Source organism: Megascapheus bottae, chromosome 12 (assembly GCF_031878675.1).
Source record: "Megascapheus bottae isolate mThoBot1 chromosome 12, mThoBot2.hap1, whole genome shotgun sequence".
NCBI classification, from domain to species: domain Eukaryota; kingdom Metazoa; phylum Chordata; class Mammalia; order Rodentia; family Geomyidae; genus Megascapheus; species Megascapheus bottae.
Window position 1 is genome coordinate 54,574,234 of NC_143520.1, and position 26,451 is coordinate 54,600,684.

Sequence of the window (26,451 nt, forward strand, 5' to 3'; positions counted from 1 at the left end):
CCCCAAAGGGAAAATTATAAGTTTTTGAAATTTCATCTGACCATGGGACCACTTTATTGAAACACAGTTCACAGAACTTAGTGTCCCATGAAATGGGTACTGAGTTAGGCACCAGTGGCTCACACTGTAATCTTAGCTTCTCAGGAGGCAAAAATCCAGAGAATCCCAGTTCAAAGCCAGCCCAAGGAAAAAAAAATCTGAGACCCAATCTCCAAAATACCCAGCCAAAAGATTACCTGGAGTGTGGCTCAAATGGTATTGGGGGAAAAAAAGAGAAAAAAATAATAAAGGAATAGTTATTAAAGATCTAAGGATCCCTATTAGAATAGGAAGCCAGCTCCCAGCAGTATCTAAATTGTCTTTGGGGGAGGAACCATCAGGAGCTATGTGCACAGTGGCTCCCTGAAGACGTGGTAGCTTGTAAGCCCCCTGGAGGGCTTGCACACAGTGGCACCTATCTACTACTGAGCAGCCCAGGAAGGGAAAAGGAAGCTGTAGGGACCAAAGCCCAACCTGAATCCACACTCTCCCCTCCATCTGGACCTCCAGTCTCCAAGCTCCCAGGCTGCTCCCCATTTACTGTTCTTCTACCTTGCCCATGTCTCCCCAATAGCTCCATGTTACTGCCTTGAATGTACTGTAAGTAGAACCTTTATAGAGGCTTGGTACAGTCATAACCCATATCTGTGAAAAGACATTTAAAAAAAAAAAAGCTTCTTCTATAACAAAGGATGGCCAGGTATTCTATTTTTATTTAGAACAGCAACAGAAATAGGCCTTAAATAGTACAAATTTTTATATACCGGATTCATTTCTCCACAACTCCTAAAAGACTAAAAAAAAAAAAAATACTTTAACCTTTTAGCTTAAAGCCTGAGGAGCCCACAATGGCAGAGCCAAACGCCAATGCTGATTTTCTGCACAGTTATGGTCAGAGACTGGGGTTAGATCAGTTCAGCAAATGCTGCCGCAGACACAATCTGACATTGGGAAATGCTTTCACCTGGCTGCTGCCAGGCAGTCACTCTTCAATGGGGTAGCCTAATAGGAGTCACTTCCTAAAGCGCTTGAAAAGCGGGTGCACGTGTTTAGTTGAAGCCTTGCTCCTGGAGGAGTGGTACTCCATGTACACAGTATCATCCGCCCCAGACATGGAGCTCATGGTGCCAAAGCGCCGGGACACCTGCCAGGAGGGGAGAACAAGACCAGTTAATCTTCAAAAAGAAAACAGACCCTTCACAGAGTATATGACTTCACTCAATATAGCTTATTCATTTACAAAGGAACACTTACTATGTGACATCACTGTTCTAAGCATCTTACAGATATCACCTAATCCAATCCTCACAACTATAACCCTCAGTTTACAGAAGGGAAAACTGAGACTCAGAAAGATTAAGTAACTTGACCAAGATCAAAGAGATGGCATTTAAATACAGACTCAAAACTCAGCTCTTAACAGAATGCTACAATGCCTCCTTTAATAACAATATTATTTATATCAAGTGTTAAAGAAGTCGTGTGTATGTGTGAGTCCTAGGACTTGAACTCAGGGCCTCGGCACTATCCCTGAGCTTTATTGCTCAAGGCTAGCGTTCTACCATTTGAGCCAAAGCTCTACTTCCAGATTTTTGGGTGCTTAATTAGAAACGAGTCTCAAAGACTTCCCTGCTCAGGCTGGCTTCAAATCATGATCCTCAGATCTTAGCCTCCTCAGTAGCTAGGATGAACCACCAGTGCCAAAGAGAGCTGGAGCTTCAAAAAGTCCCTGGGCTTCAAAGCAGACTGTCTGGCAGGTCTCAGTTAGAAGGGAAGGCAATACCTGCCCAAGTGATAGCTGCTCCCTTCCCACCACTGCTTACCTTTAATTCCAACTGAATTTCAAAATTACCTCACTGAACTGCACTTTTCTCCTTGAGAGTGGTAAGAATTCCCCATAATGAGGCTCTTATAATTGTATCATATACATTTACCTGGAACTTAATAGGTACCTAATAAGTATGCATAAAGTATTTCTAGAGGATTGCAAAAAAATAAGAATTGAAGTTACTATAGAAGTTGATCCTCCGTCCCACCCAGCAGGATGGAAGACTTGTCAACAATGGCAGTTGCTGGGAATCTTCCCTCATTTTCTTCCAATTATTTTCCCACCCAGCAGGATGGAAGACTTGTCTGCCCCCAGCAGTCAGCTAGAGAGAGCTTGGGATTACCTTTTTGCCATGCTGGCTCCAATATCAAGATATTAACAAATACTAATGGCAGACTATCATGATTAGATAGGAGACCAGCTGCAGCCCCTGGAAGCCCAGTTGTGTCTAACCACATATATACAAGAACAGACATGCCAAAAGGTTAACATGGGCTACTTCATTACTCCTTTCTCCACATGACTTTATGTATTCCAAGTTTTTCCAAAAACCAGAGAAAGAATATATGTGAATGTGTGTGCATGTGTGTCTGTGTGTATTTCTGTCTAAAAGGGCCATCCTTCAGGAGCAGTGATATCTGCAGTCTTATCCACACACTCACCTGACTGGACTTGGAGCCAAATTCTCCTGCTACCACCTCCTCTTCAGCATCCAGGTCACTGGCTGCCAGGACTTTCTGCAGGAGCTGCTGCTGCTCCTCTTTTGTAGAAAATGCCAACTCTTCCTCCTCCATGCCAGCAAGCTTGGTGATCACCTGCAAACCCACCAACAGGTGTGTTCTTTCTCCCTTGTCCGCATTTTGCCTTTTCCTGGGTCCACTTATTGTGGTCATGGTAGCCCAGCTGGCCAACAATGGGAGACCTCCTATCAGCATTCCAGAGGCCATTGTCAGAATCACCTCCACCGGGAAACTTGCCTAATGATTCAAGATCATTGCCTCATGTTCTCTGCATCAAAGAATGGATAAATAATGTGCTCCCAACAGATTTCCTCTAATGGTCACAGGTGTAAGATCATCAGTGATTATAAGACACTTCTTTTCATTGCCCCATGGCAAAATACACACCGGCTCTGCCCTTTGACCAAAGTTCCTCCACCTGACTGCTTAGCACTCTGAGTTTCTGGCAGGAGTAAGCATTCTACTAAGGATATCAAGAGTTTAATTCAGCAGTAATACTCACTAGACACTATGTTGAAAATAAACTATGCAACTTGGGAAGAGAGTGGGTTTGGGAGGGAAAATAATTGGAAGAAAATGAGGGAAGAGGCGACGCTGTTCAAAAAGAAATGTGCTCATTACCTGATCTATATAACTGTAAGCCTCTGTACAGGACCTTTACAATAAAAATGATTTTAAAAAAAGTTTATTGGCCAGATTTTTTCTAATAATACAAGATAATGATGAGATAAAGGGACCTTCCCACCCAAATTCTCCATGTAAGGTTTATTAAAGGAAAGTTGTTGCATGCTAAGACTTTCAGGAAGCCAGGCTTCTAGAATACAGACAATGGACACCTCTGTCTTGGCCCAACAGCAGCAGGGTCATGACCTGGAAACTTAGCAAGGGCTACTCTGAGCAAACATAGCTGGACAGACACAGATGCTATGTGTACATGTGCCTTTCTGTCAGGCTAGCCTTTCCAAGATCCTCTTACCCCGTGCCTCTGCAGAGCCAGGGATGTAAGTGTAGTACAGAGTTGAACAAATGGGGAAAGGTATAATGCAAAAAAAACCAACTCAAAACCCAAGTATCAGCCTATGAAGTCCAAAAAGTATCTCTGACTCTGATAAAAGAACAGAGGCCAGGCAACCCCATCCTCTGTATCACACTAATAAAACTGTCATCAATGCATAAAAAAAGTACAAAAGGAAATGCATTTGAAGAGACAGTTTATTGCTATTGTCAAATCAAGAACCAGGAAGGGCTGCGAGTGGTCTAGTGATAAGAGTGCTTGCTTAGTATGCATGAAGCCCTGGCTTTGATTCCCTGGTACCACATACATAAAAAAGTTGGAAATGGTCCTGTCGCTCAAGTGATAGAATGTTAGCCTTGAGGAAACCCAAGGACAGTGCTCAAGCCCTGAGCTCAAGCCCAAGACTGGCAAAAAAGAAAAGAAGAACCAGGAAAGATGGGCTGGAGTGCAGCTCAATGGTAAAATGCTTGCCTAGTGTTTGCAAGACCATGGTTCCATCCCCAACATTGCAAATATGCATACACATGCATGCACACACGTGCACACATGACATCCAGTTAGTGGACTATAGGGAAGATTTTTGTCCCTGCTTCCAGAGCTTCCAATCTACTTTAAAATTATGACACACACTAATAGTCACATGTCCTTGTACCTTTGGTACCTCAGTCATGCCAGGCTAGTACAGTGCTGACCAATGGCTAGCAGCTGACCCCAGCAGTATATTAAGACAAAGGAGTTTTAGGCAAGACCTTTAAATTCTCTAATTCTATGTGTCTGCCTGAAGTCTGTTTCAGGCTGGTGTCTCATTTCTTCTGGAGGCCAGAGACCCAAAGAAGCCTTAGTTGTGATCTGAATAGTGGTCAAGTAGGTACATACCTTAAAGCTATAACCTTGATCTACTAAGAATCTCTGCCGCTTAGTAGAATATGCCATTTCCTGAGTGTCCTGGGAAACCAGTGAGTAGAAGAAGGCATTGTACTCCTCTGCAACCATCCCTGCAGGGAGAAGGGGAAAGAAGGCAGGAAAAGATCACTTGAGCTGTTAGAATACCAGGAGCTAAATGTCCCCATAGGAAATCTCAGCAGTAAGAGCATAACACACAGACTTCATTAAAATAAAGCCTACCTTGCTTTTAAGACCATTAAAAGAATGGTGGCCATGCCTCCATTTTTTTTTAGTCCATCATGAGACTTGAACTCTGGGCCTGTGCACTGTTCCTGAGCTCTTCAGCTCAAGGCTACCTCTTGAGCTATAGTGCCACTTCAGGTTTTCCGGTGGTTAATTGGAGATAAAAGAGTCTCACTGAGTTTTTAGTTGCCGGAGTTGGCTTTGAACAAACATCCTCGTATCTCAGCCTCCAGATTAGGCAGGATTATAGGCACGAGCCACCTCACCCAGCTATGCCTCCATTTAAAAAAAATAATAAGCAACTACCTGACTACAAAATGTAATTCCAACAAAGACCGCTAATCCTGAAGACACAGCCTACATCTTTGTCTCGGGAGAAACATGGCTATCTCTGAGCATCAATGTCAGTCCCCTTCATTTTCTCTGCTGGGGTGTAGGCCCTCTTGCATGGCTGAAAGGGTCAAGATTTCCCTCATTCCCTCGGATCCTGAATGAACCCCACCCTGAGCAGTGTACTTCACCAACTGGGAGTGGTATGTCTATTTGGTTGGCTACCCATGCAGTTTCTTCCCTTCCTCCTTACTGAAGATCCAGTTCTTCTAACCACTCTGCTTCCACTGATGGTCCTCCTGTGCTGACATCAATAGGCATGCTGTTCCAGGCTGCCTTAAAAGCCTTAGCTGCCTTCCCAGTTTTGCCTGTCAGCAAAACTGCTCAGCACAGAGCATTCCAGGCCACTGCATGGGAAATACACATGAATGTACTGCTGGTATGAAAAATAATGAGGACCGAGGACTCTGGGTCCTTGTTCTGGGATCCTCTTCAGAATCGCCTCAGCCCAGCACAAAGCTCACCCTCACTGAGCTTACCAGTGGCTCACTCCTACCCTCTATCTAGCTGATGTAGTACCCAGCGCTCCCCTCCACCTGAAGCACTAGGCAAAGGCTAGCACTTTTACCTTTTTTGGCTCGGAGCACTCGTCCAAGCCTCTGAGCCTCTTGCCGCCTAGAGCCACCATGGGACGATATCTGAATGAGGACATTTGCTTCTGGCAGATCAAAGGACGTGTCACCTACCTACAAAAATGAAGCAGCTATAAGTTTGGAAGGGTTTTGTGTCATTGTTGTTGTTTTTCAAATATATGAATTAAAAAGAAAAAATCAACTGGCCCAGAACAGTGCTGCAGATGGAACCTAGGATCCTGAGTAAGAGGCTAAATACTACTACTGAGCTACCTCCCCAGCCCGGCCTGGACTTTAAATAGTTCTGAAGATAGGGTAATTCAGCTGTCCATATCTTGGTTCTGATATTGCAGACAGAAGTAAGCCAGTGGGTGGACACCAGAAAGGCCCCCGTCAAACCTAGGTAAGTTCCAAGAACCACATGGAAGAACCACTGCACCACTGACCCAAAGTCACCGCCATGATTCAGCAAAGTTCAGCGCTGGAGCCAGGATGACACAAACTCACTCTGCAGAGTATTGCTCTTTTAGCTACAGAAATAGGCTGCATGAAACCACTGGTAGCCTTATGAAATGACCACTGAGACCAGCTCCACAGGGATATATCCCATGAGGGCCACTGCCCTGAACTGGATTCTCACTGCAAGCCAGCTCTTCAGTTTTTGGGACTAGGACCACTGAGGTACCCAAATACAGATATAACCACCACAAGGAAACCTCATTTTTTCTGGGCTTCAGGTCTGCCTTCATCTGAGTGACTTCTACTGAGCCACAGCTTTAGTGGCAGAATAAGACCTTCCCTAAGCTGGGGCTGTGAAGTCTACCTTGGCACTGGCCACTCACCACAGTGGCAGGCCAGTGGCCAAGATGGAGGCTGCAAAATATTATTTAAAAAAACTTAATTCGGGGCTGGGAGTTTGGCCTAGTGGTAGAGTGCTTGCCTAGCATGCACGAAGACCCAGGTTCGATTCCTTAGTACCACATACATAGAAAAAAAACAAAAAAGCTGGTAGTGGTGCTGAGGCTCAAGTGGTAGAGCTCTAGCCTTGAGAAAGTCCAAGGACAGTGCTCAGGCTCTGAGCTCAAGCCCAGGACTGGCAAAAAAAAAAAAAAACAACTTAATTCTTGGAGCCAAGAGCATGGCTTAGTGGTAGAGTGCTTGCTTGTCTAGCATACACGAAGCCTTGCGTTCGATTCCCTGGTAGCACATATATAGGAAAAGCCAGAAGTGGTGCTATACCTCAAGTGGTAGAGTGCTAGTCTTGAGAAAGTCCAAGACCAGTGCCCAGGCCCTGACTGGCAATAAAAAAAAAAAAAAAAATTAATTCTTATCTTGAATATTCAAATGTAAACTCCATAAAATGTTCAATGTTTTACTTTGTTAATATACAAAATATAAAATTGTTTAGAAGGGAATCTCTATATACAATCACTGGCACTTAGATTTTAGAACATAATTAAAATTAGGCTGAGGGTTTGTAAGTCACAGATACATATTAATCTATGTATTAAAACATTATGTCTATAGAGGCATAAATTCTTATGTCTATGTAGTTGTGTTTATATTTCTAATACCATGTCCATAGCATTGGGCATGCAAATATTGAGTCCTCGCTCTTGTACTGTTTGGATCTAATAGCCACATATTAAGGATACCATGCACCTTTTGTTCCTTTGGTCTTGACTTGTCTCACTCAACATGATTCGCTCTAGGTTCACCCACTTCCCTGCAAATGCCATTATTTTATCTTGTCTGCTGGCGATGGAGAATTCCGATGTGTGTGTGTGTGTGTGTGTGTGTGTGTGTGTGTGTGTGTGTGTATATATACCACATTTTCTGCATCCATAATTAAACATTTTTTAAAAAGTAGAAAGTAAAAACTACCTACAGGTAGTTTCCCTGGCCCTGGAAAAGTACATGGCAAGTCCATAACCAATGAGTTCATTGTCCAGGAATCAGAATTAATCTCCAAGGGTGCTAGGAACCTCATCCCCATTGGCATGCCACACAAACCTTGGATATGAAGATAGTGTTGATTTTGGGGTTGTGCTTGAAATTTTGGAGAATTTGCATTCTTTCTCCTTGGGATGTAGGACCATAGATATAAGGTCTAGAAAAGAACAAAGCTGTATTAGACTATAGAATCATACCTCCATTACCCTGAAAGCATGTCAGAGGGAAAAAAGGAGCCCAAACAAGCTCCCTCTCAGCCTATCTGATAATCTACCGCAACAGCACAGGGAGAGCCATTCTCTTGCCTTGAAACATTCATTGCTGGGCAGCTTTTCCAGCTTCCCAATGGCAGTAGTAATAGTGATCATGGTGATAACAAGAACAAAGGGCACACCAGGTATCCAGGGCCTAAGTATACTAAGCACTGAGCTTAGTACATTAAAAGAAAAAAAAAATTCATCCATACCTGCCAGGGTTTCTCAGAAATGTAAAAAGGTAGGTTTTGTGTTGCCAGTATAAGAAACCTAGTCAGGAGACCTAGAGGTCAGAGTCCAGTATGCCTATCACACAGTCCAGGTCCATCACCCTCAGAGCAGGTAGGATTCAGAGTCTCAAGACCCACTGATTTTTGCATGCATGCTGCCCAGTGCCATAAGAGGTCCACACATGTGCCTCTAGAGAGGCTGGTCAGGGCCTGGAAGAGCTATACACACAGATTGACAGTCTCTGAACAGCCTCACCTCAAGCTACCTCCATGCCCCTGACAGTGGTCCAGAGCGCCACATTTTCTACACATCATGCTGGGAGAAAGGTGGGAAGTCACATTCATGATGACAACCTACTCTCATACTCAGGTTTTTAGGGGCTGTTTTCCTATTTCCCTGTCAAGAGAAAAAACACATATGGAAAACTATACATTTCTGAAGTTTTCTCTCATGGTGAATGGAACAAAAGGGAACTGTCCTCTAAGAAGAGAACCTACCATTCAGTAGCCACATGACACACCAGATACAAGAACTCTCTGTGGTGACCAAGGGTAGCCACACCACAGAAGAAAGAAGAACAACTTTGCTGAAGTAACAGCTCCACAGAGGAGCTGGGATGCAAGTCCACTGTCACTCCAAAGACAAGGCTCTGTCTACTACCCCACACTGCCACATAACCCTAAAAGTCTCCACGGTAACATACTTTGGTGGCAACTATTCCCTTCTTAAGGGAATGGGAATGAAGGAATCAAAAGCTTCAAAAGCTTGGAGACTCCCTTTATCCACACCAGGGTGTCCACCACAAGCTAAGAATAGAGCAAGATCCAGAATCCACAGTATTATTTCAAAAACAAGAAAAACAAGACAACAAAAGTACTTTCTTCATTTAAAGACCAGAGGTACAAAAGATTATAAACAAAGATATAATTACCATTTCATTACACAAAATTATCACAATTGGCTATCTTTTCCTCTGCCAGGTTAGCTCAGCATTGATAATATCAGGCAAATTAACATCTCTGCCTAAACAGCTGCCTAAAGCCTACAGCCAAGAACAAGCCTCAGGTATTCCAAGTACAGGTGCAGGGAGGCCACTGTGCAGGCTCAGGAAGAATCCACTGCAGGAGGAAGAAGTAGGAAAGAAAGATGGCTTTAAAAATGAAACAGCAAGGCAGGGAGTTTGGCCAAGAGGTAGAGTGCTTGCCTAGCATGCACGAAGACCCGGGTTCAATTCCTCGGCACCACATACATAGAAAAAAGCCGGAAGTGGTGCTGAGGCTCAAGTGGTACAGCTCTAGCCTTGAGAAAATCCAAGGACAGTGCTCAGGCCCTGAGCTCAAGCCCAGGACTGGCAAAAAAAAAAAAAGGAAAAAGAAACAGCAAATAACATCACTGTCACTTTCCTGCTTGACTCAACATAGATGCCACAGCAAAGGAATAAAGGACACATACCCACAAAGAGAGCAGAGAAGAAGTAACAGCAGATAAGAGAAGCCCTAACACTGTAGAAATAAAAAGCAGACAGATGCAGGCACAACCTTATTAACAGTCTAGAGAAACAGGAATCTAGGCTGATTGGGGGCAAGCCAACACAGTAAAAACCCACTTTTATCTGTAAAACCAATCCCTAGTGGCAATGGAAGGCAGCATGGTGGGTCATATACAAGGTCTGGCAGTTAAGTGTATGAGAAGCATATGATCTCAATCCCACAGCAGGCATAGCTTTTCTCACCTGCCAGGAACTAGAGCCCTAGATCTAAGCAAGGAAGGCTGGCAGAGCTGAGAGTAGAAGCAAGGCAGAAACTGAAGCACATCCTCAAAGCCGGTGAACATCCCACAACTTCTGCCCCTCAACCACATACTAGCATCCAGGAGACTAAAATTCATCTCTAGAGAAAAGGCCAAAAGAGAAAAGACTTAAGAGACATGGACACAAATTAATCTTATGACAAACTAGCCAGTTCATTACCTGATCACTCTACAGACAGAACAATAGGTCAGTATATAAACGGAGCTACATAGAAAGGCACCAGACTTTAGTGACTGGCTCTCAATCAAATTGCAGTCAAGATTACTAAAATTTAGGAAGTCCCTAAAAGTAGGCAAAGGATTAAAGCAAAAGTACACTGGGGAAAAATAACAGTTAAAAGTACAGAACAAAACTGCACAAGCTTCCACAGTCCCAGAGAAGTTACTACTAAAGAAGAACTCTCAATAGTTAATAAATGTTTCAACAGAAAGGTTAGAAAATAAAGGGATGAAAATATGAAAACAGAAGGAAAAAAGATTATTAAAGTATTTTTAAAAAAAAAAAGCTCTAACATTTGACCAATACAAAGAATAAAATGTCAAAACAGAGAACAGAGGTGATTAACACCTTTCCCTTCTTCATATCTTCTCTCAAGAATCTACTAGAGTATGTGCTCCAATAAAATAATTGGCCAAGAAGTGATCTGGATTGGGAAGGCCAAAGGAGTTTACAGGGTGATTCCCCAAAGATTTGTTTACAGTCTGTATGTGTCTATAGTGCTATCTATAGTCCTACAGCAAGCTGGCTAAAGCAGAGCTGTATAGGATAAAGTGCTGAATCCCACTAGGGAAAGTAATTAACTGACTGAACTAACTCTGAGGTGAAGAGTCTAGAGTGGCAATAACTAGATGATTCCAAAAAACAAATAGTCACACGCAAAAAAATGTAAATATGGTACTCTACATGGCTTTACCTGCACAGTATTTATACGGGCCAAAATAATATAATAGTGATTACTAATTTAACTCACACTTGTGCTAGTCCCATAATGGACGATGGCAAGAAAGGAACAAAGGAAGTGGAGATTGCTACAGGTAAGAAAGTTAAATTTTCAACTTCCCATGGTAGAAGTTAATAGGCAATTCTTATGAATAATCCAAGAATGACTGCATAAGCTATTAAAACTAAAGAAAAAGGCAACAAAGAAAATGGCTGCCTTCATAGAAGGAGGGCAAACAGGTATGAGGAAATGCTATTTTTCCACAAAGTCTACACAGTAACTTTGATGAAAAGGAAAACCTAAGTTTAATAAAGGTACAATTTTATATACTACAGAAACTTACTCTTTCTAGGCCTATTTTCCCATCTTTAAAATGGGATAGCTCATAAGGCTGAAGTGAGGACTGACTAAAACGTATCTGTACTTGTAGCACATGGCTTACTAAAAAGAGAAGCTGGTCTATATCTACTCTCCCCAACCTAGTTCTGTGAAAAAAGATTACAGAAGGTTCTGAACTCTAACACTTACAACACCTGAAGCCCTGCATTGCTGTGGAAGGAAGCACAAACCATTTTCCTTACTTGACAGGCAACTTCTCCCTACCAGGTTCTAAGCACAGGCAGGGCAGCTGGGATGTTGGCCCAGCTGTCCTGCTTTCCTAGCCCCTGACCACACAGTGTGAGCTCCGTTCCACCTTCAGTTCTTACTCAATCTGAAACTCCTGATCTGCCTTTGGAACTGATTCAAGGCAGTGCCCACCTAGTTCAACATGCTTCACTGGCCTGTTCTCTGGATAAGAAAAGCCAGGCTCTCCTTTTTACATGTGCTAACCGCCAACTCTAACAACTTCCTCTGTCTTGCCTCTGTTCTGTGACCAGACAGAGAGAAACAGATCTTTAGATTCCAAGAAATTTCTAAAAGCTTCAAGGAAGATAGAGGCACCTTCTGTACTCAGTGCATTTGCTATTCTTACTTGTTTAGGCGAATGGCATATTCCTTCAAGGCAAACACATTGTCAGCAAAGACAATAATTTTGTCATTCCTTCTTTCATGAAACTTGATCAGAAACTGACAAGCTCTGAACTTGTTGGGGTTCATGGTATATAATAAGATTCGTTTCTTCGTTTTGATTGCCACATATTCCCGGTAAAATTCAGGGGACATGGGACACCAAACCTGGAATGCAGTAATAACCAAAAATCATTCTGTAAATTTAAACATGTAAGTGGAAAAATTTAAGTCACTGCTTCAAAAATGATACAAATACCAGCACAGTATAAGGTATCTTGCTATCTTCCCCCTCCTATACCCCCCAATACACATACAAGCAAGTCCAAAGAAAAACAAAAAAGTCAGAGGGCTGGGAGTTTGGCCTAGTGTAGAGTGCTTGCCTAGCATGCACAAAGACCTGGGTTTGATTCCTTGGTACCACATACATAGAAAAAGGCCAGAAATGGTGCTATGGCTCAAGTGGAAGAGCTCTAGCCTTGAGAAAGCCCAAGGACAGTGCTTAGGTTCTGAGCTCAAACCCCAGAACTAGCAAAAAAAAAAAAAAAGAAAGAAAGAAAAAAAAAAGTCAGAGAGGAACACATATATATAAGCCTGAGTCACCTACATTATTTTTAAAAATTAAAGAAAATATTTCTTAAATTTAAGAAAGTAAGTTGATTCAGATATAGTTAAATAATAAAAGGAGGAGAATGACAAATGCAAGTTCTGAAGGTGATTATCCCTTGATGGGTAGGAGAAGAGCTTCAACTCAAAAGTTCTGGCAACACAGTTCTTAAAAATGAATGATTACAGACACAAAGAAGTATAAGGATCTCAACATGGGAAAAAAATCTACACAAATTCCTTACATCTCACCTTTATACAAGAAATTCCCTCTTCTTTTTTTTTTTTTTTTTTTTTTTTTTTTGCCAGTCCTGGGACTTAAACTCATGGCCTGGGTACTGTCCTTGAGCAATTTTTGTTCAAGGCTAGTACTCTGCCACTTGCGCCACAGCATCACTGCTGGCTTCTTCTGTGTGGTACCAAGGAATTGAATCCAGGGCTTTTTTGTGCATGCTAAGCAAGCACTCTACCACTAGGCCATACTCCTGGCCCTCAAGATTCCCTCTTGATTTCTAGGGCAGAGGTAATTCTAGCGACTTGGTAATAATCATTTTTTCCATATTTTTTTATTGTAATTAATAGAAGGGTTGCATTATATTCAGCAGATAGAAGGTGCATTATTTCACAAACATTGATACCCTTCCTCATGGCTTGGTCCCTATTTCCCTCCCCTCACCCCTGCCCCTCATTTTGTTTTCCCCCCTTCCCTATCCTATTTAATAATCATTTTTTTTTAAGTGCTAGAAAGAATTTTGTTGTTCCCTTAAAAAAAAAACCTTACCTTTCAATATGGATTTTTACTCTTACCAGGGCAGATGTTAACCACAGTACAATATTGTGAAAATGTATTATTAGACAGCATGTGATCAAGGTCACAATCTGTGTTCTTGGGTCTTGGATAGGCCTCCAGGGATCCCTTAGGGTGAGGATGGACAGAACATCCCAGGAGCTCACTCATGGAAAGAAGGACTCAGATAAGAAGGTAAAATACAGCCTCCCTCATGGGAGTACTAAGGATACTGCATGAGGCTGCAGCAGTTTAGTTCAAGTCCTGACCTGCATATCTGCCCATGAGGAATCAGCCTGATGACTTTCCCTTATAATGGAAGGAGTTCTTTGTTCAGATGCCTACCCAGCTGCATCCACTTACCTCAGCACACTGAACTTTGGCAATATAGCCATTGTTTTGGAGCTCCATCCAGTTGGCCTCATAGAGTTTGGGCCCAATTAGAAAATTTAAATCAACAATTTTGTCATCTTCCCGGACGAGGGTTGCAGTCAAACCTAGCTTGCAGTGGGCCTGCACAATGGTGAGCACCCTTCGGAACATTTTGGCTGAGAAAACAAGGGAAACATTAACACTGTCGCTTTCTGGGGCACCACACCCAGCTTTGCAACTTGGCACTGGCCTCGTCACCATGGGCTCACCCTTCCAGGACTTGCGACCTCAAGAGCCTGTTCTAAACAAATGGGAATACTTTACCACGACTTCTAAATTTGTCCAGATAAGCATGAGAAGAAATTACTTCAAGGAAGCATCTTTTAGCAAACTCCAACATTCTCCTCACAACAGTCATCAGAAGTATATATGACAATGTGAAACACTATCTGACATAATATCATTCAACTAAGAATTATACGAAGAATTAACTCACCCTGGAACTTATACCTATGTAAAGGGAGAGAGGAACTAAAGGAGCCACCTCTGACCTGCTTCATACCATCTTTCTAGAAACCAGGGAGAAAACAAAGCCCAAGGAGGCAATAAAGCTAGGAACTGTTCTGCCCAAGCAGCTCTGCCCACCACATATCCCCTTTCAAGAAAGTACAACTTAATTTTTTATTTCTTAGTTATGATGTTATAATTTTTGGATTTATCAAATAAACACATAAATAGGTATAAGGCTGTGTGCTTGTGCCTATCCTAGGGCTTAACCTCAGGGCCTCAACTTTTTTGCTCAAGGCTACACCTGAGCTACAGCTCCACTTCTGACATTTCTGGGTAGTTAAATGAAGATAAAGGTCAGACTTTCCTGCCTGGGATGGCTTCAAACCACAACACTCAGATCTCAGCCTCCTGAGTACCTAGGATTACAGCCACTGAGCACCCACCTAAGGTATTCATTTTAAAGGTGTCCATGGGCTCACATTTTAAATAGAAAAAACTGAAGAAGGCTAAAATGTTTGAGTTATGGAGCTGAGGTATGGCTCAATGGAAGAACTCGATGCTGCCTGCATCAAGTCTTGCATTCAATCCCTAGCACTATTTCAAGCACACAACCCCACAAATTTCATTCATGCTTACCCTACAACATAACTTTTACAGGTAAGGCTAATGGTATTTCAGAAATAATGACATCAACTGGAAGGTAAAGAGGTCAGAATACACGTAAACACAAACCAAAATTACAACAGTGGAATAACACAGGGTTGTTCAACTCCATGTAAATGTGTAGTTTTGCATTCAACACAATAAAGGTTAACCTGCATGCATACCCTACGCAAACACAACAAAAAACTACAGAAATTCATCTAAAAGAAATAAAACATCAATCAAGGTCTTCTGATGAACTATGCTGATCAAAAAAAAGGGGGGGAGAGGGGAGTTTGGCCTACTGGTAGGTAGAATGCTTGCCTAGAATGTATGAAGACCCAGGTTCAACTTCCCGGTACCATATACATAGAAAAAGCTGGAAGTGGTGCTGTGGCTCAAGTGGTAGAGCTCTAGCCTAGAGAAAGCCCAAGGACAGTGCTCAGGCCCTGAGCTCAAGCTGGACTTGAGCTCAGGACTGACAAAATAAATAAATAAATAAATAAATAAATAAATAAATAAATAAATGTATGTATGTTAAGATTTCTGATCAGAGCTCAAGCCCAAGACTGGCAAAAATAAACAAATAAATAAATAAATAAATAGATTTTAAAATTAAGATTTCTGATCAGACTTCCTCTGTAAAAGGCTTGGGAGCCAAAGACAATGGTGACACCAGTATAATACAGATCCCTGCCAGGAAAATGTATGATATCCACTTAAAACCATCTACATTGTTCCATTCACTATAGCCACCACACAATGTCTTATACAAAAGAGCTTCTCTACTTGATATTTTATGAGAAAAATGACTTTCTATCAAAGTATTTTGCTTCCTGTCAATCTTGTGAGAACTGTTTATCTGACAAGTTTCTGCTTGGGCCAGACAGCTTGGCCCTTGTTAATTACATTTTAGTTATATCCTTTCCCTGCTGCACTTTAATTAAGATATACAATTAGAAGCTCCTTGAATTTGTTATATTCTGTTAGTCAAAACACACCCTTTTGTGGATGATGAACCTGAGCTAAACCAGACAAAGGTCTCTTGGTTTAGGGCTTAAAAAGGGAGCAGCCTGCCTGCTCTGTGTGCTTGCTTGCCAGATTTTTGGCTGATGGCACACACTTCTGCAGAAGTAAACCACCTTGCTGAGTTCCTTTTGAGTCTATGTCCTTATCCTAACATGACACCTCAACATTCCAAGCCATTTATTTCTAGCCATTTGTACACATCACTTCCTAGATGTGGAGGTGGTGCATTGCAACACTCTAGACTCTTTCCCCTGATCCCTCTAAATGCCATCTAGCACTGCCCTCAAGGAAACCCCTACTGTGACTTCCATCATCAGAGAGAAGTCTGTCTTTTTGAACTTTTTATGTTACCTGACATCATGTCAGTTACCATTCAACAATATTTAGTGTCCCTCCACTTAGTCTTCTGTGCTAAGCAAAGTGCCTAGAATCAGAAGGTACTCAACAAATATATGGGTAAATAATGAGTGCATTGTCTACTACATAGGAAGCAACAAATGTAAGCACTGTATCTTAATGAGATGACCAGGAATCTTCTTAAAAGACCTGGTTAAAAACAAAAACAAAAACAAAAAACCCTCAGGGGCTCACACTTTTCCCTCAAGTTTTTCTTAGCTTTTTCTATTCATAGCTGGCACTCTACCACTTAAGCTAATCTCCAGCCTTGAAATCATAAGAAGGAGCATTGTACTTTATCCAGTGTGGTAAATGTTGAATGGTTAGGAAACATACTCTGATTTATTACTATATCCTTATTTAACATTAGCACTTGGGGATGGTTTGAAAATTTCCAGGCTGCAAGGTTTGTCAGTTCATTCTCAGTTGTTATAACAAAATATCTGAGGCTGAAAGTCCAAGATAAGGTAGCTCCTTCTATTTGATCTCTGATGAAGACATCAAGCCACAAAGCCTAATTAAGAGCAGAAGAGATTAGCAGTCAAGACAAGGAGCCAGAGTAATTCAGGTGACAGGCTCCCTCTTTTTAAAACAACTTACTCCTGTAGGAACTAATTGGTCCCACAATTACTATACAAATACCCCTGAGGATAACACCTCCATAATTTAATCATCTTCTACTAGGTCCCACCTCTTAAAGGTTTCATTTCCTAACACTGTCACTCTGGAGGACCAAGCCTCTAGCCATGAACCTCTGAAGAACAGCCTGGAAGCTTATTCAGATAGTAATGCAGGCCTGAACTCAAAATCCTGCCTTTACTCTTCTATTCAACCAAAGACAAACTGAACTAGGAACCCAGTAAGAAACACAAGATATCCTCTATACTCCATATACTCCCTGTCAGCTATCAGATTCTAAACTTGTGGTGCTACCACCCAGAGCTGGAAGACTGTCAATGTATGCTAAATATACACAGGCAAAGAAATCCTCAGCCTACCACATTTTACAGTTTTGAACTGAATTGCTGCAAAGCAATTCCAAACTCATTAGTAAGAATGATTTTTTTTTAACTCATCAGTTTCAATCCTGACAGACCAATCCCTCCTCTCTTCTTAATCTTCTTTTCTTAGAGTTCATTTTTAAATTCTCACACAGTAAAAGTAGGGAAGAGATAGATCCTTTCTTTGAATGTTAACACACATATAAAGTATGTACCCAACACTAAAATCAGGACAAAAACGAATCCATCACCCCCCAAAAGGCCTGATGTTCTCTCTTTTACAGTCTTCTTCTTTGCATCACCCCAGCAACAATGTATGTGTTTACTAGCATTACAGCACAGTGTCTTTTCTTTACAATGTCTTTTCCAGAATGTTATATAAATACAACCATGCACAATGTAACCTTTCTACCCAGCTTCTTTCATTTTGTTCATGCCTCTGAGACTCATTCAAGCTGTGCACACAAACTATTTGTCCCTCTTTACTGCCTAAGAGTGCTCCAGTATATAGAGGTACCTGTTTATCTGGACCTCCACTGATCTCCATTAACAGGCACTGGATGAAGAGCTTATGAACAGGGTGCCTAATCCCTGAATGTCCCATCAAGCCTCTTCCTCTATACCATTCTTCATCTCAGTGAATGGCCACATACCCTCCTTTCTTCAAACCAAAACCCTTGGCATCATCCTTCTCTTCCTTCTCATTTTCTCCCTGATCTCATACCCAACCTGTCAGCTCAAGGTCTGTGTCCTCTTCAATCAGGTTACCTTTATTTTTACTTCATTCTCACTGAGTCAAGCTCCATGCTAGGATCTCACAAAAGCTTAAGGCCACTCTTTGCTCCATTTCTCAGGTGGCCTTCCCACCCACACTTCGATCCTACCTCAGCCTGACTACTCTCTCTGAATTCCTCCCCTTGGTTGCATGGCTGCCCTGCATGTGAGCAAATTTTGCTAGCCAATTGAGTGGACTATACCTTCCCTAAAAACCAGTTTTCATCTCTACAATGAGCAGCTAGCTTCTCTCCAGTCTCCTTACCTGGAATGGTATGCACCTCATCCAGGATCATGAGGCCCCACTCTTGGGTTTTGAGCCACTCCATTACCCGCTCTGCTTCCCAGGACCTCTTGGTGGTGTGGCCCAGCATGGAGTAGGTGCTGATTGCAATGGAGCAACCTATGGGTTTGTCCTTGGCATCTGAGGTGAAGCGGCAGATCTGGCTGTCATCAATGGTGGACCACATCTTGAATTGGGCTTTCCACTGCTCCACAGATACGGCCGAGTTGCCAAGTACCAAACAACGTTTTCTGACAGTACATGCAGCCGTCACACCTACCAGGGACTTCCCAGCACCTACAAGAACCAAGAAGCAGGAGCCAGGAGTTTGGCCTACTGGTATGAGCATTTGCCTAGCATGCATGAAGACCTGGGTTTGGGACTCCTTAGTACACAGTAAAAGCTGGAAGTGGTGCTATAGCTCAAGTGGTAGAGCACTAGGCCTTGAGAAAGCCCAAGAACAGTGCTCGGGCCCTGAGTTCAAGCACCGAACTGGCAAAAAAACAAAAAAAAAGAACCAAGGAGCAATCCTATTCAAAGCCATATTGAAACAAAGGCCAGGGACAGGCAGAAGGATTCAACAGCCCAGAAATCTGAGCTTATAATGGTCCACAGGATTTACTTTTCAGTCTTCTTCCATGTTTCTAAGGAAATATGCCCACCTTCAAGATATGTGAAAACTAGATAGTGTGCTATAGCTCTTTTCAGGCATTACTTTCACATAGTGAAATTGCAAAACCATCATTTTAAATATGGGAAAACTACAGTCAAGAGGACCTTGACTATAGTCTTCAGACAATAGTGCTGGTCAGTACATGCTTTGCATATACCCTGCAAAAGAACTTGGCAAAAGGCAGCTATTAATTGACAGAGCAAACAGGGCTCCAGGATGCATCCTACTGAAATTCCAAGACCTTTTGAATTTCCCATCACCTAAAGATTGCGGTGAATGTAATTCCCTCAAATGGTGAAGCTGATCTGGAGTCACTGCGTATTTGTATGGCAATGACAGAATGAAACCACCCTTATAAAACTAATATATACCAATAAAGAAAATTAAAACTGAAAACTCACTCTTTAAACACAAAAAAGTTCAACATTAATTTTTCCTTTATCATGAAAATAACTTAACAGTTTTGGTTTGTGTACCTAAGGGACTTTTTCCAGCATAGGACCCCAGGGTGAGCCTGTTGTGGCTTCTGGCAAGGGCTGGTACTATTTAGGACAAATGAGGTTGGGCAGGTATCAAGAGGGCTGCCACTGCCTTTTCTTAGCCTTCTATACTATGATCAATCATCTAGAAACAAGCAAGATCCTAGGCTAGGGAACCATCAATCTGACTTCACAGACCAGGAACCTAATCTCCTATGCCCAACAGTATGCCACCAACATTAACTGTCCTCCTCACAGCCTGTTCAAGTTTTCTTCATTACCTACCTCATCTCCCAAGACTGAATAAATTACTTAGCCATTTATAGCTAGGCTGTACCCCAAGCTGAATGAGATTTATTATATCCCTCAGGACTAAGCCAGGAGCTACACAAAGCAAGCACTCAATATTTGTTAAGAATCATAACCTTAGCCATTTCCTGGCAAGATGAGATTTTGGTTATCATTCAGAGGGTAAGCAGAAGGCTGGCAGATCCAGAGAGAGTAACCTAAACACCTTCACTCAGGATCCACTTACCACAAGGAAGAACAATGACACCAGACCGTGCCCGCCCATTCCCAAACATCTTCCGCAGGCTCTTTTCCTGGTAGGGTCTGAGGACAGCTGTAGGTTTCAGGTCAATGTTGATATCAGGGTTGACAGAATCATTCCGGAAGTCATATTCTGCCAACAGAGGGTACTCCAGGTGGATGCAACGTTTCTGGAGTTCCTCAATCATTTCCTGAAGGGTCAGCATCGAGGTTTTATTATTACCTAAAACTCCAAAGCATGCTCAGAAACATGTATACTCTAAGACACACAATTATCAAAAAGTGACATTTTATCTAGATGAATATAATTTCAGATCTTGTTGGGACCTACATTAAAGCACAAAAAAGTAACTCAAACTAGCAACACTATCAAAGTAAACTCCAATTAGAACCAAAATGCAGTTTTAGACCCTGTTTGTGTGTGTGTGCGTGTGTGTGCGTGCGTGCCAGACCTGCTGCTTAAACTAAGGGTCTGCGCACTTGAACTTTTATGCTCAAGTTTAGCACTCAACACTTAAGCCACACCTCCATGTCTAGCTTTTTGATGGTCAATTGGAGATAAGAGTCTAAAGGGTGTTTCCCTACAGGCTGGGTTTGAATCAAGATCTTCAGATCTCAGCCTCCTAAATAGCTAGGATTAAAGGCCTGAGCCACTGGTCCTCTCTTTAGACCGTTGGTGCCTGACTCTTGACCTTGATTCTTGTATCCCCAGAGGAGATTGTGGAACCCAGACTTCTAACTTGAGGAAAAAGATATTAAGATTCTAATTCCATCAGGGAAAATGGTGCAATGGCCTACAGACAATGAAAAGGAGAAAACAACTAAAGACCAACAGGGATCCTTCCTCTTACATAGATCACATAGATTCACTAACCTGCTTGACTTCGAATGACACTGTCTGTGTCTCTTCTTCTTCCTCCTCATCCTTGTCCATTTGCTCATAGAAGTCAAACAGGTCTGTGGGGATGTCAGATTTACCTTGTGGATCTGTCACCTGGGAAGTGGAAGGCCCACTACTGCTATCTGCACCTTTAGAAATCTGTAAGAGAAAAGTAGGATTCTGGACATGCACACATGGACAACATTGCTGTTTCCAAGCAAGTCCTGAAGTTGCAAATTGTGCATAGACTGCCAGTGCTGGATTAAAGGAGAGAGCTAAAATCCCAAATGCCCAAACGCCAATGACCCAGAAGCCCACGCACAGCAGATTTGCTTGTGAAAGTCTCTGTAATGAGTTCGGTAGCTTCCCCCTCAGCATTCCTCAGGCGGCATTCCCGGATCACCGGGTCTTGAAGAAGATGTTGAATGACGTCAGGGTGGGAGCTTTCAACGAAGTACCTACAAGGGGTGAGAAAGGAAGTGGCTACTGACCAGAGCAACATTTAGTAGATTATACTAACACTCACTTGATTAGATGGTCTTCAATTGAGGTCTCATAATAGTTTGTTTTGTTTTTTTTGGTCATGGGGCTTGGGCTCTGGGCCTGGGCACTGTCCCTAAGCTCTTCAGTTTAAGGTTAGTGCTCTACCACTTTGAGCCACAGTGCCTTTTCTTCAGGTCAGATTTTGTGTTCCTCTGAGTGTTGGCAAGGCTGACGGTCCTGCCCAAAACTATTCCTCCCACCTGGTGTGCACAGGATGAGAGTGCCTTGGGACAGGACTGTCATAAAATCTCTTACCTGTTGTGCTTCAGGACCAGTTTGACTTTTCCATAGCTGACAGTACATAACTGCAACAACAAACAGGCAAAATTTGCAACGGGCAGCTGGTTCAGAGCACATTTGCTACTGGTCATAACTGACCATGTCTCAATCAAGTGAAGAGCTGAGTTTACTTCAGGAAAGTCCAATGTACACTCACATCTACCCAAATTCCCAGCTTTTCCCATTGGCCTCTGCTATTTGGGAGCAAAATATTGTTCCTGTCTAGCTTATTCTTATGCTCATTTCTTAAATTACAAAACATGGCTTTCTATGCACACAGCCTTGATCTGGAGGTCCTTCACACCAGTAATACTACAGCTCCCAGCACACAGTAGGTATAAAGTGTGCGCCTAGTAGTAATCTGCTGCATAAATAAAATGCTGTCTCCTGGCCTTGCCACCAATGTTCTTATTTCCCAACTAAAATGTAAGGGAATGAATGAACCCAAGACCAGGTGCACTGAACATCCTGTTTTTTTGGTTGTTTTTATTTAATTTTATTTTGAGACAGTATCTTCCTGCCCAGTCTGACCTCAAACTCACAATCTGCCTGCCTTAGCCTACTGAGTAGTACCACTGAGTGAAGCAGAGTATAGCTTCTTGATAAGGAGGTTACATTCTAGGACCCCAATCTTCTGGAAGGAATCCAGTATGGGTTGCGCATTCGTCATGAATACTTGCCACTCAGCTCTTGGACTTCAGCCTGTCCCCTGCTGCCCCTCAGACCCACCATAGCAGTTCCCAGCCAAGGATGGGCCCAGCCTAAGTGCTGAGACAGGCTCACTCTGGGAGAAGTGTTCTCTCCACATAAGAAAAGAGAATTTTCTCTAAAGCTGCTGCCAGCTTCTTTTCCCTGGGATCAATGCCGGGGGCCTTTTTCTGTCACTCTAGGTTTGGAATCTAAATCAGAGTTTCTTTAGATTAGCCATAGGCAACAAAAGTCATTGTGCCATCTATTCTGAACAGCTAGCATGAATCTCTGTTAAGCTACTGCTCATACAGAACACTTGTCTCTGAAACATTTGAAGGACTTTTTTACTTTCCCTAATGGAAGTAATTGACTTTGGGACTCAGGTATTTAATCTTAAGAGTTCAGCACCTGCTACAAAGCCTATAGAGACTGATTTAAGCAATAAACATTTATTTTTCTCAGAATTCCAGAGCTGACAAGTCCATGATCAAGGTACCAACAGATTAGGTTTCTGCTGAGGGTTCCTGGCTTGTACTCCTTATCAAGACACAGGAGAGCTTTCTGTTTTTCTCAATAAGGACACTAATCCTATTAGATCAAGGCCTTACTCTTTTTTTTCCCTCCCAGTTCTGGGGTCTGAACTCAGGGCCTGAGCACTGTCCTTGGGTTTTCCTCAAGGCTAGTGCTCTACCACTTGAGCACCACTTCCAGCTTTTTTCTCTACATGTGGTTCCGAGGAATCAAACTCAGGTCTTCGTGCATGCTAAGCAGGCACTCTACCACTAGGCCAAACTCCTGGTCCTGAAGGCTTTACTCTTATGACCTCTTAAGTCTTTCAAAATATTATAATGACTAGGGTTTAAGTTTTCAAAATAAAAATTGGGGGGGGGGAAATACATCACCTCCCATTTGGGGTTCTTGTCCCAAATAGTTCTGACCAGAATGGGCCTGAATTTGCCTTCACTGTATTAGTAGTCAAGGTTGGGAGCAGCTACTGGGAAGCATGGACTCATGGCCCCAGCCACAAAACAATGCTGTGTCCAGAGGAGTAACAGTTATGCAAACCACAAGAGACATGAACAAATGAGCATCTGTGAATTCAGACAATGTGTATATATCATTTGTCCCCACCATTACTACATTATCACCGCAGTCGGAACAGCTAGGCTCACCCCCACTTGCCTTAATAAACTGAATAATTCCATCAGGAACTCCAGTCTTGCTGAGCTTCCTGAGATACTCAGTGATATCACTGGTCTGCAGCCCAACACTGACAGCTGCATACAGGGAGTAGGCGGTTAGTTTGTACTCATGCACATGGGTTGGTCGACAAACTGGCTCTGCAATAGCCACCAGGAAATCTTGAGCATATCTGTAAACCGGAGAGAAGGCTTCCAAGAAGATGTGGCCATCAGGAGCCTGGTAAACACCAAATGGACATAACAGACAATAATGAGTCACTTCTACCTATGTAGCCAGGGCAGGAAAAGTTTCTGAGACTTTTATCTCCAACTAACTATACAAAAGAGTTGGAAGCTAGGGGCCAAGAGTTTGTCCTAGATAGTGGACAGCATGCACAAAGACCCAGGGTTCCATTCCTTGGTACCACATACACAGAAAAAAGCCAGAAGTGATGTTGTGGCTCAGGTGGTAGAGCTCTAGCCTTGAGGAAAACCCAAGGAAAGTGCTCAGGCCCTAAGTTCAAGCCTTAAGACTGGCAAAAAAAATAAAAAATTGGAAGCCAGGCACCAACGGCTCACATCTGTAATCCTAGCTACTCAGGCGGCTGAGATCTGAGGATCACAGTTTGAATCCAGCCCCGGCAGAAAAGTCCCTATGAGACTTTAATTAACCACTGGAAAAAAGGAAGTGGAACCGTGGCTCAAGTGGCAGAGGGATAGCCTTGAGCACAAAAAAGGCCAAGGGATAGCACTCAGGCCCTGAGTTCCAGTCCTATAACTGACAGAAAATAAAAAAGAGGTGGACATGGTGGCTCTCAGATGTAATCCTAGCCACTCAGGAGGCTGAGATCTGAGGATCAAGGATCAAAGCCAACCTAGGCACAAAAGGACCCGAGACACTTCTCTCTAATTAATCTCCAGGAAATGGGAAGTGGGGCTTGGCTCATGGGTAGGGTGATAGCCTTGAGCTGAAGAACTCAGGGACAGTGCCCAGGCTGAGTTCAAGCCTCACAACCCCCCCCCCCCACACACACACACACAAAAAAAAGAGCTATGGCTCAGGTGGTTAGAGCACTAGCCTTGAGCTAAAAAGCTCAGAGACAGCACCCAGGCCCGGAGTTGGAGCCCCATGCCTGTCATAAAAATATATGAATAAATAGAAATTAATGAGCCATAAAAATTATTATATCCAGCCAGGCTCCCGTGGCTCAGACCTGTAATCCTATATACTCAGGAGGCTGAGATCTGAGGATCAAGGTTCAAAGTCAGCCTGGCACAAAAGTCCATGAGACTCTTATGTCCAATTAACCACCAGAAAACTGGAAATGGTGCTTTGGCTCCAGGGGTTGGGCAGTAGCCTTGAGCTGAAGAGCTCAGGGACAGTGCTCAAGCCCAAAGTTCAACTCTCATGACAGACAGAAAAAAAAAAAAGACTATTGAATTCCCATATCACAGTCAAAACTTAGTGGTACAGTGCTTGCCTATCATGCATGAAGTGGTACAGTGCTTGCCTATCATGCATGAAGCTCTGAGTTGAATTCTTCAGTACCACATAAACAGAAAAAGCCCTAAGTGGCTCTGTAGCTCAAATGGTAAAGTGCTAGCCTTGCGCAAAAGAAGCTCTGGGACAGTGCCCAGGCCTTGGCAAAAAAAAAAAAAAGTCTGCAAGCCTTTTTTCAACCAATAACTAGGCATGGGGGTGTGGAACTGTCACTCAACCTACAGGGGGAAACAAAATGGCAAAATCAGGATCCATATCAAAAGAGCAAGACTCAAAAGCAGGCAGGGAGTTTGGCCTAGTGGTTAAAGTGCTTGCCTAGCATGCATGAAGACCTGGGTTCGATTCCTTGGTACCACATACATAGAAAAAAAAAGCCGGAAATGGTGCTGAGGCTCAAGTGGTAGAGGTTTAGCCTTGAGAAAGTCCAAGGACAGGGCTTAGGCCCTGAGCTCAAGCCCAGGACTGACAAAAAAAAAAGAGCTCGAGGGTTGGCTTGGCAGTAGAGCACTTTCATGAAGTTCTGAGTTGAAACACCAATACTGTTTAAAAAAAGTTATCTCATAACAAGTGCTATCAAACAGATAAAAGTATCTTCCCATCTGATGTAGGCCTAGAGAGAGAAGTGGAAGGTGAAGGCCCAGATCTAGCAGGCACAAGAATGCACTGATGTTCAAACGTGTGTGCGAGAGAGACAGAGAAAGGGACGTAGAGAGATGGAGAAATGGCTACTGGGGAAAGAGAGGGCAGTGTCCCGTAACCCCCCTGAGAATGCGCAGGAGTAAGCAGGCCTCCAGCTTTTTCTGGCCCCGCAAGGGCAGGGGCTGGCTTACCACCCAGAGGGGCCTGGAGGCGTGGTCGTCCTTCAGCGGCATCTGCAGCCTGTAGTCCTTGGCTCCATATTCGTCCACTTTGGTGCCGGCCTCATCCACTTGCTTGCCGGCGGCCGAGGGCACCGCCTCCTGAGATTCGGTGCCAGGGGCGTCGTCGTCGTCTTCCTCCTCATCCTCATGGTGCCTCTTCTTGGACTTCTTCTTGTCTGCGGACGGACACAGAAGGGGACCCCACAGAAGGGAACCCCACAGAAAGCCATTCCATCGGAGTCGCGGGCCACGGTCCCAGGCGCCGCCGACCCACCAGGCCCAGCATCACTCCCCCCTCCTGCTCCGTCCCCCGCCCCCCTGCACAGCACCCACAAGCGTGTGGAGGCCACGGCGCGCCAGCTCACCGCGGTCTCTTTTGCCCATGGTAAGCGACTACAGCAGCAGACAGGCGGTGCTGACAGCGCCGCCGGTACACCGCTGCAGGTCTCAGGGGGTACTTCCGGTTCCTGCCGGAAGTGAGGTCCCACGCCGGAAATCCCGCCTCTCG

At 43.3% G+C, this 26,451-nt stretch overlaps 1 protein-coding gene across 1 annotated transcript; it reads right to left on the reverse strand.

The window, feature by feature from the left end:
- Window positions 1–734: 734 nt before the first annotated feature.
- On the reverse strand, window positions 735–26,401 carry Ercc3 (ERCC excision repair 3, TFIIH core complex helicase subunit). Its single transcript, XM_090342986.1, has 15 exons — window positions 26,309–26,401; window positions 25,914–26,119; window positions 23,584–23,820; window positions 21,688–21,737; window positions 21,212–21,347; window positions 20,884–21,048; window positions 19,996–20,200; window positions 18,291–18,605; window positions 13,665–13,849; window positions 11,874–12,076; window positions 7,726–7,822; window positions 5,709–5,826; window positions 4,499–4,617; window positions 2,530–2,682; window positions 735–1,183 (listed from the first exon to the last, which is right to left on the reverse strand). The coding sequence occupies exons 1-15, from the start codon at window positions 26,325–26,327 to the stop codon at window positions 1,052–1,054; spliced, it is 2,340 nt and encodes a 779-aa protein (XP_090199112.1). The 5' UTR covers window positions 26,328–26,401; the 3' UTR covers window positions 735–1,051.
- Window positions 26,402–26,451: the final 50 nt, after the last annotated feature.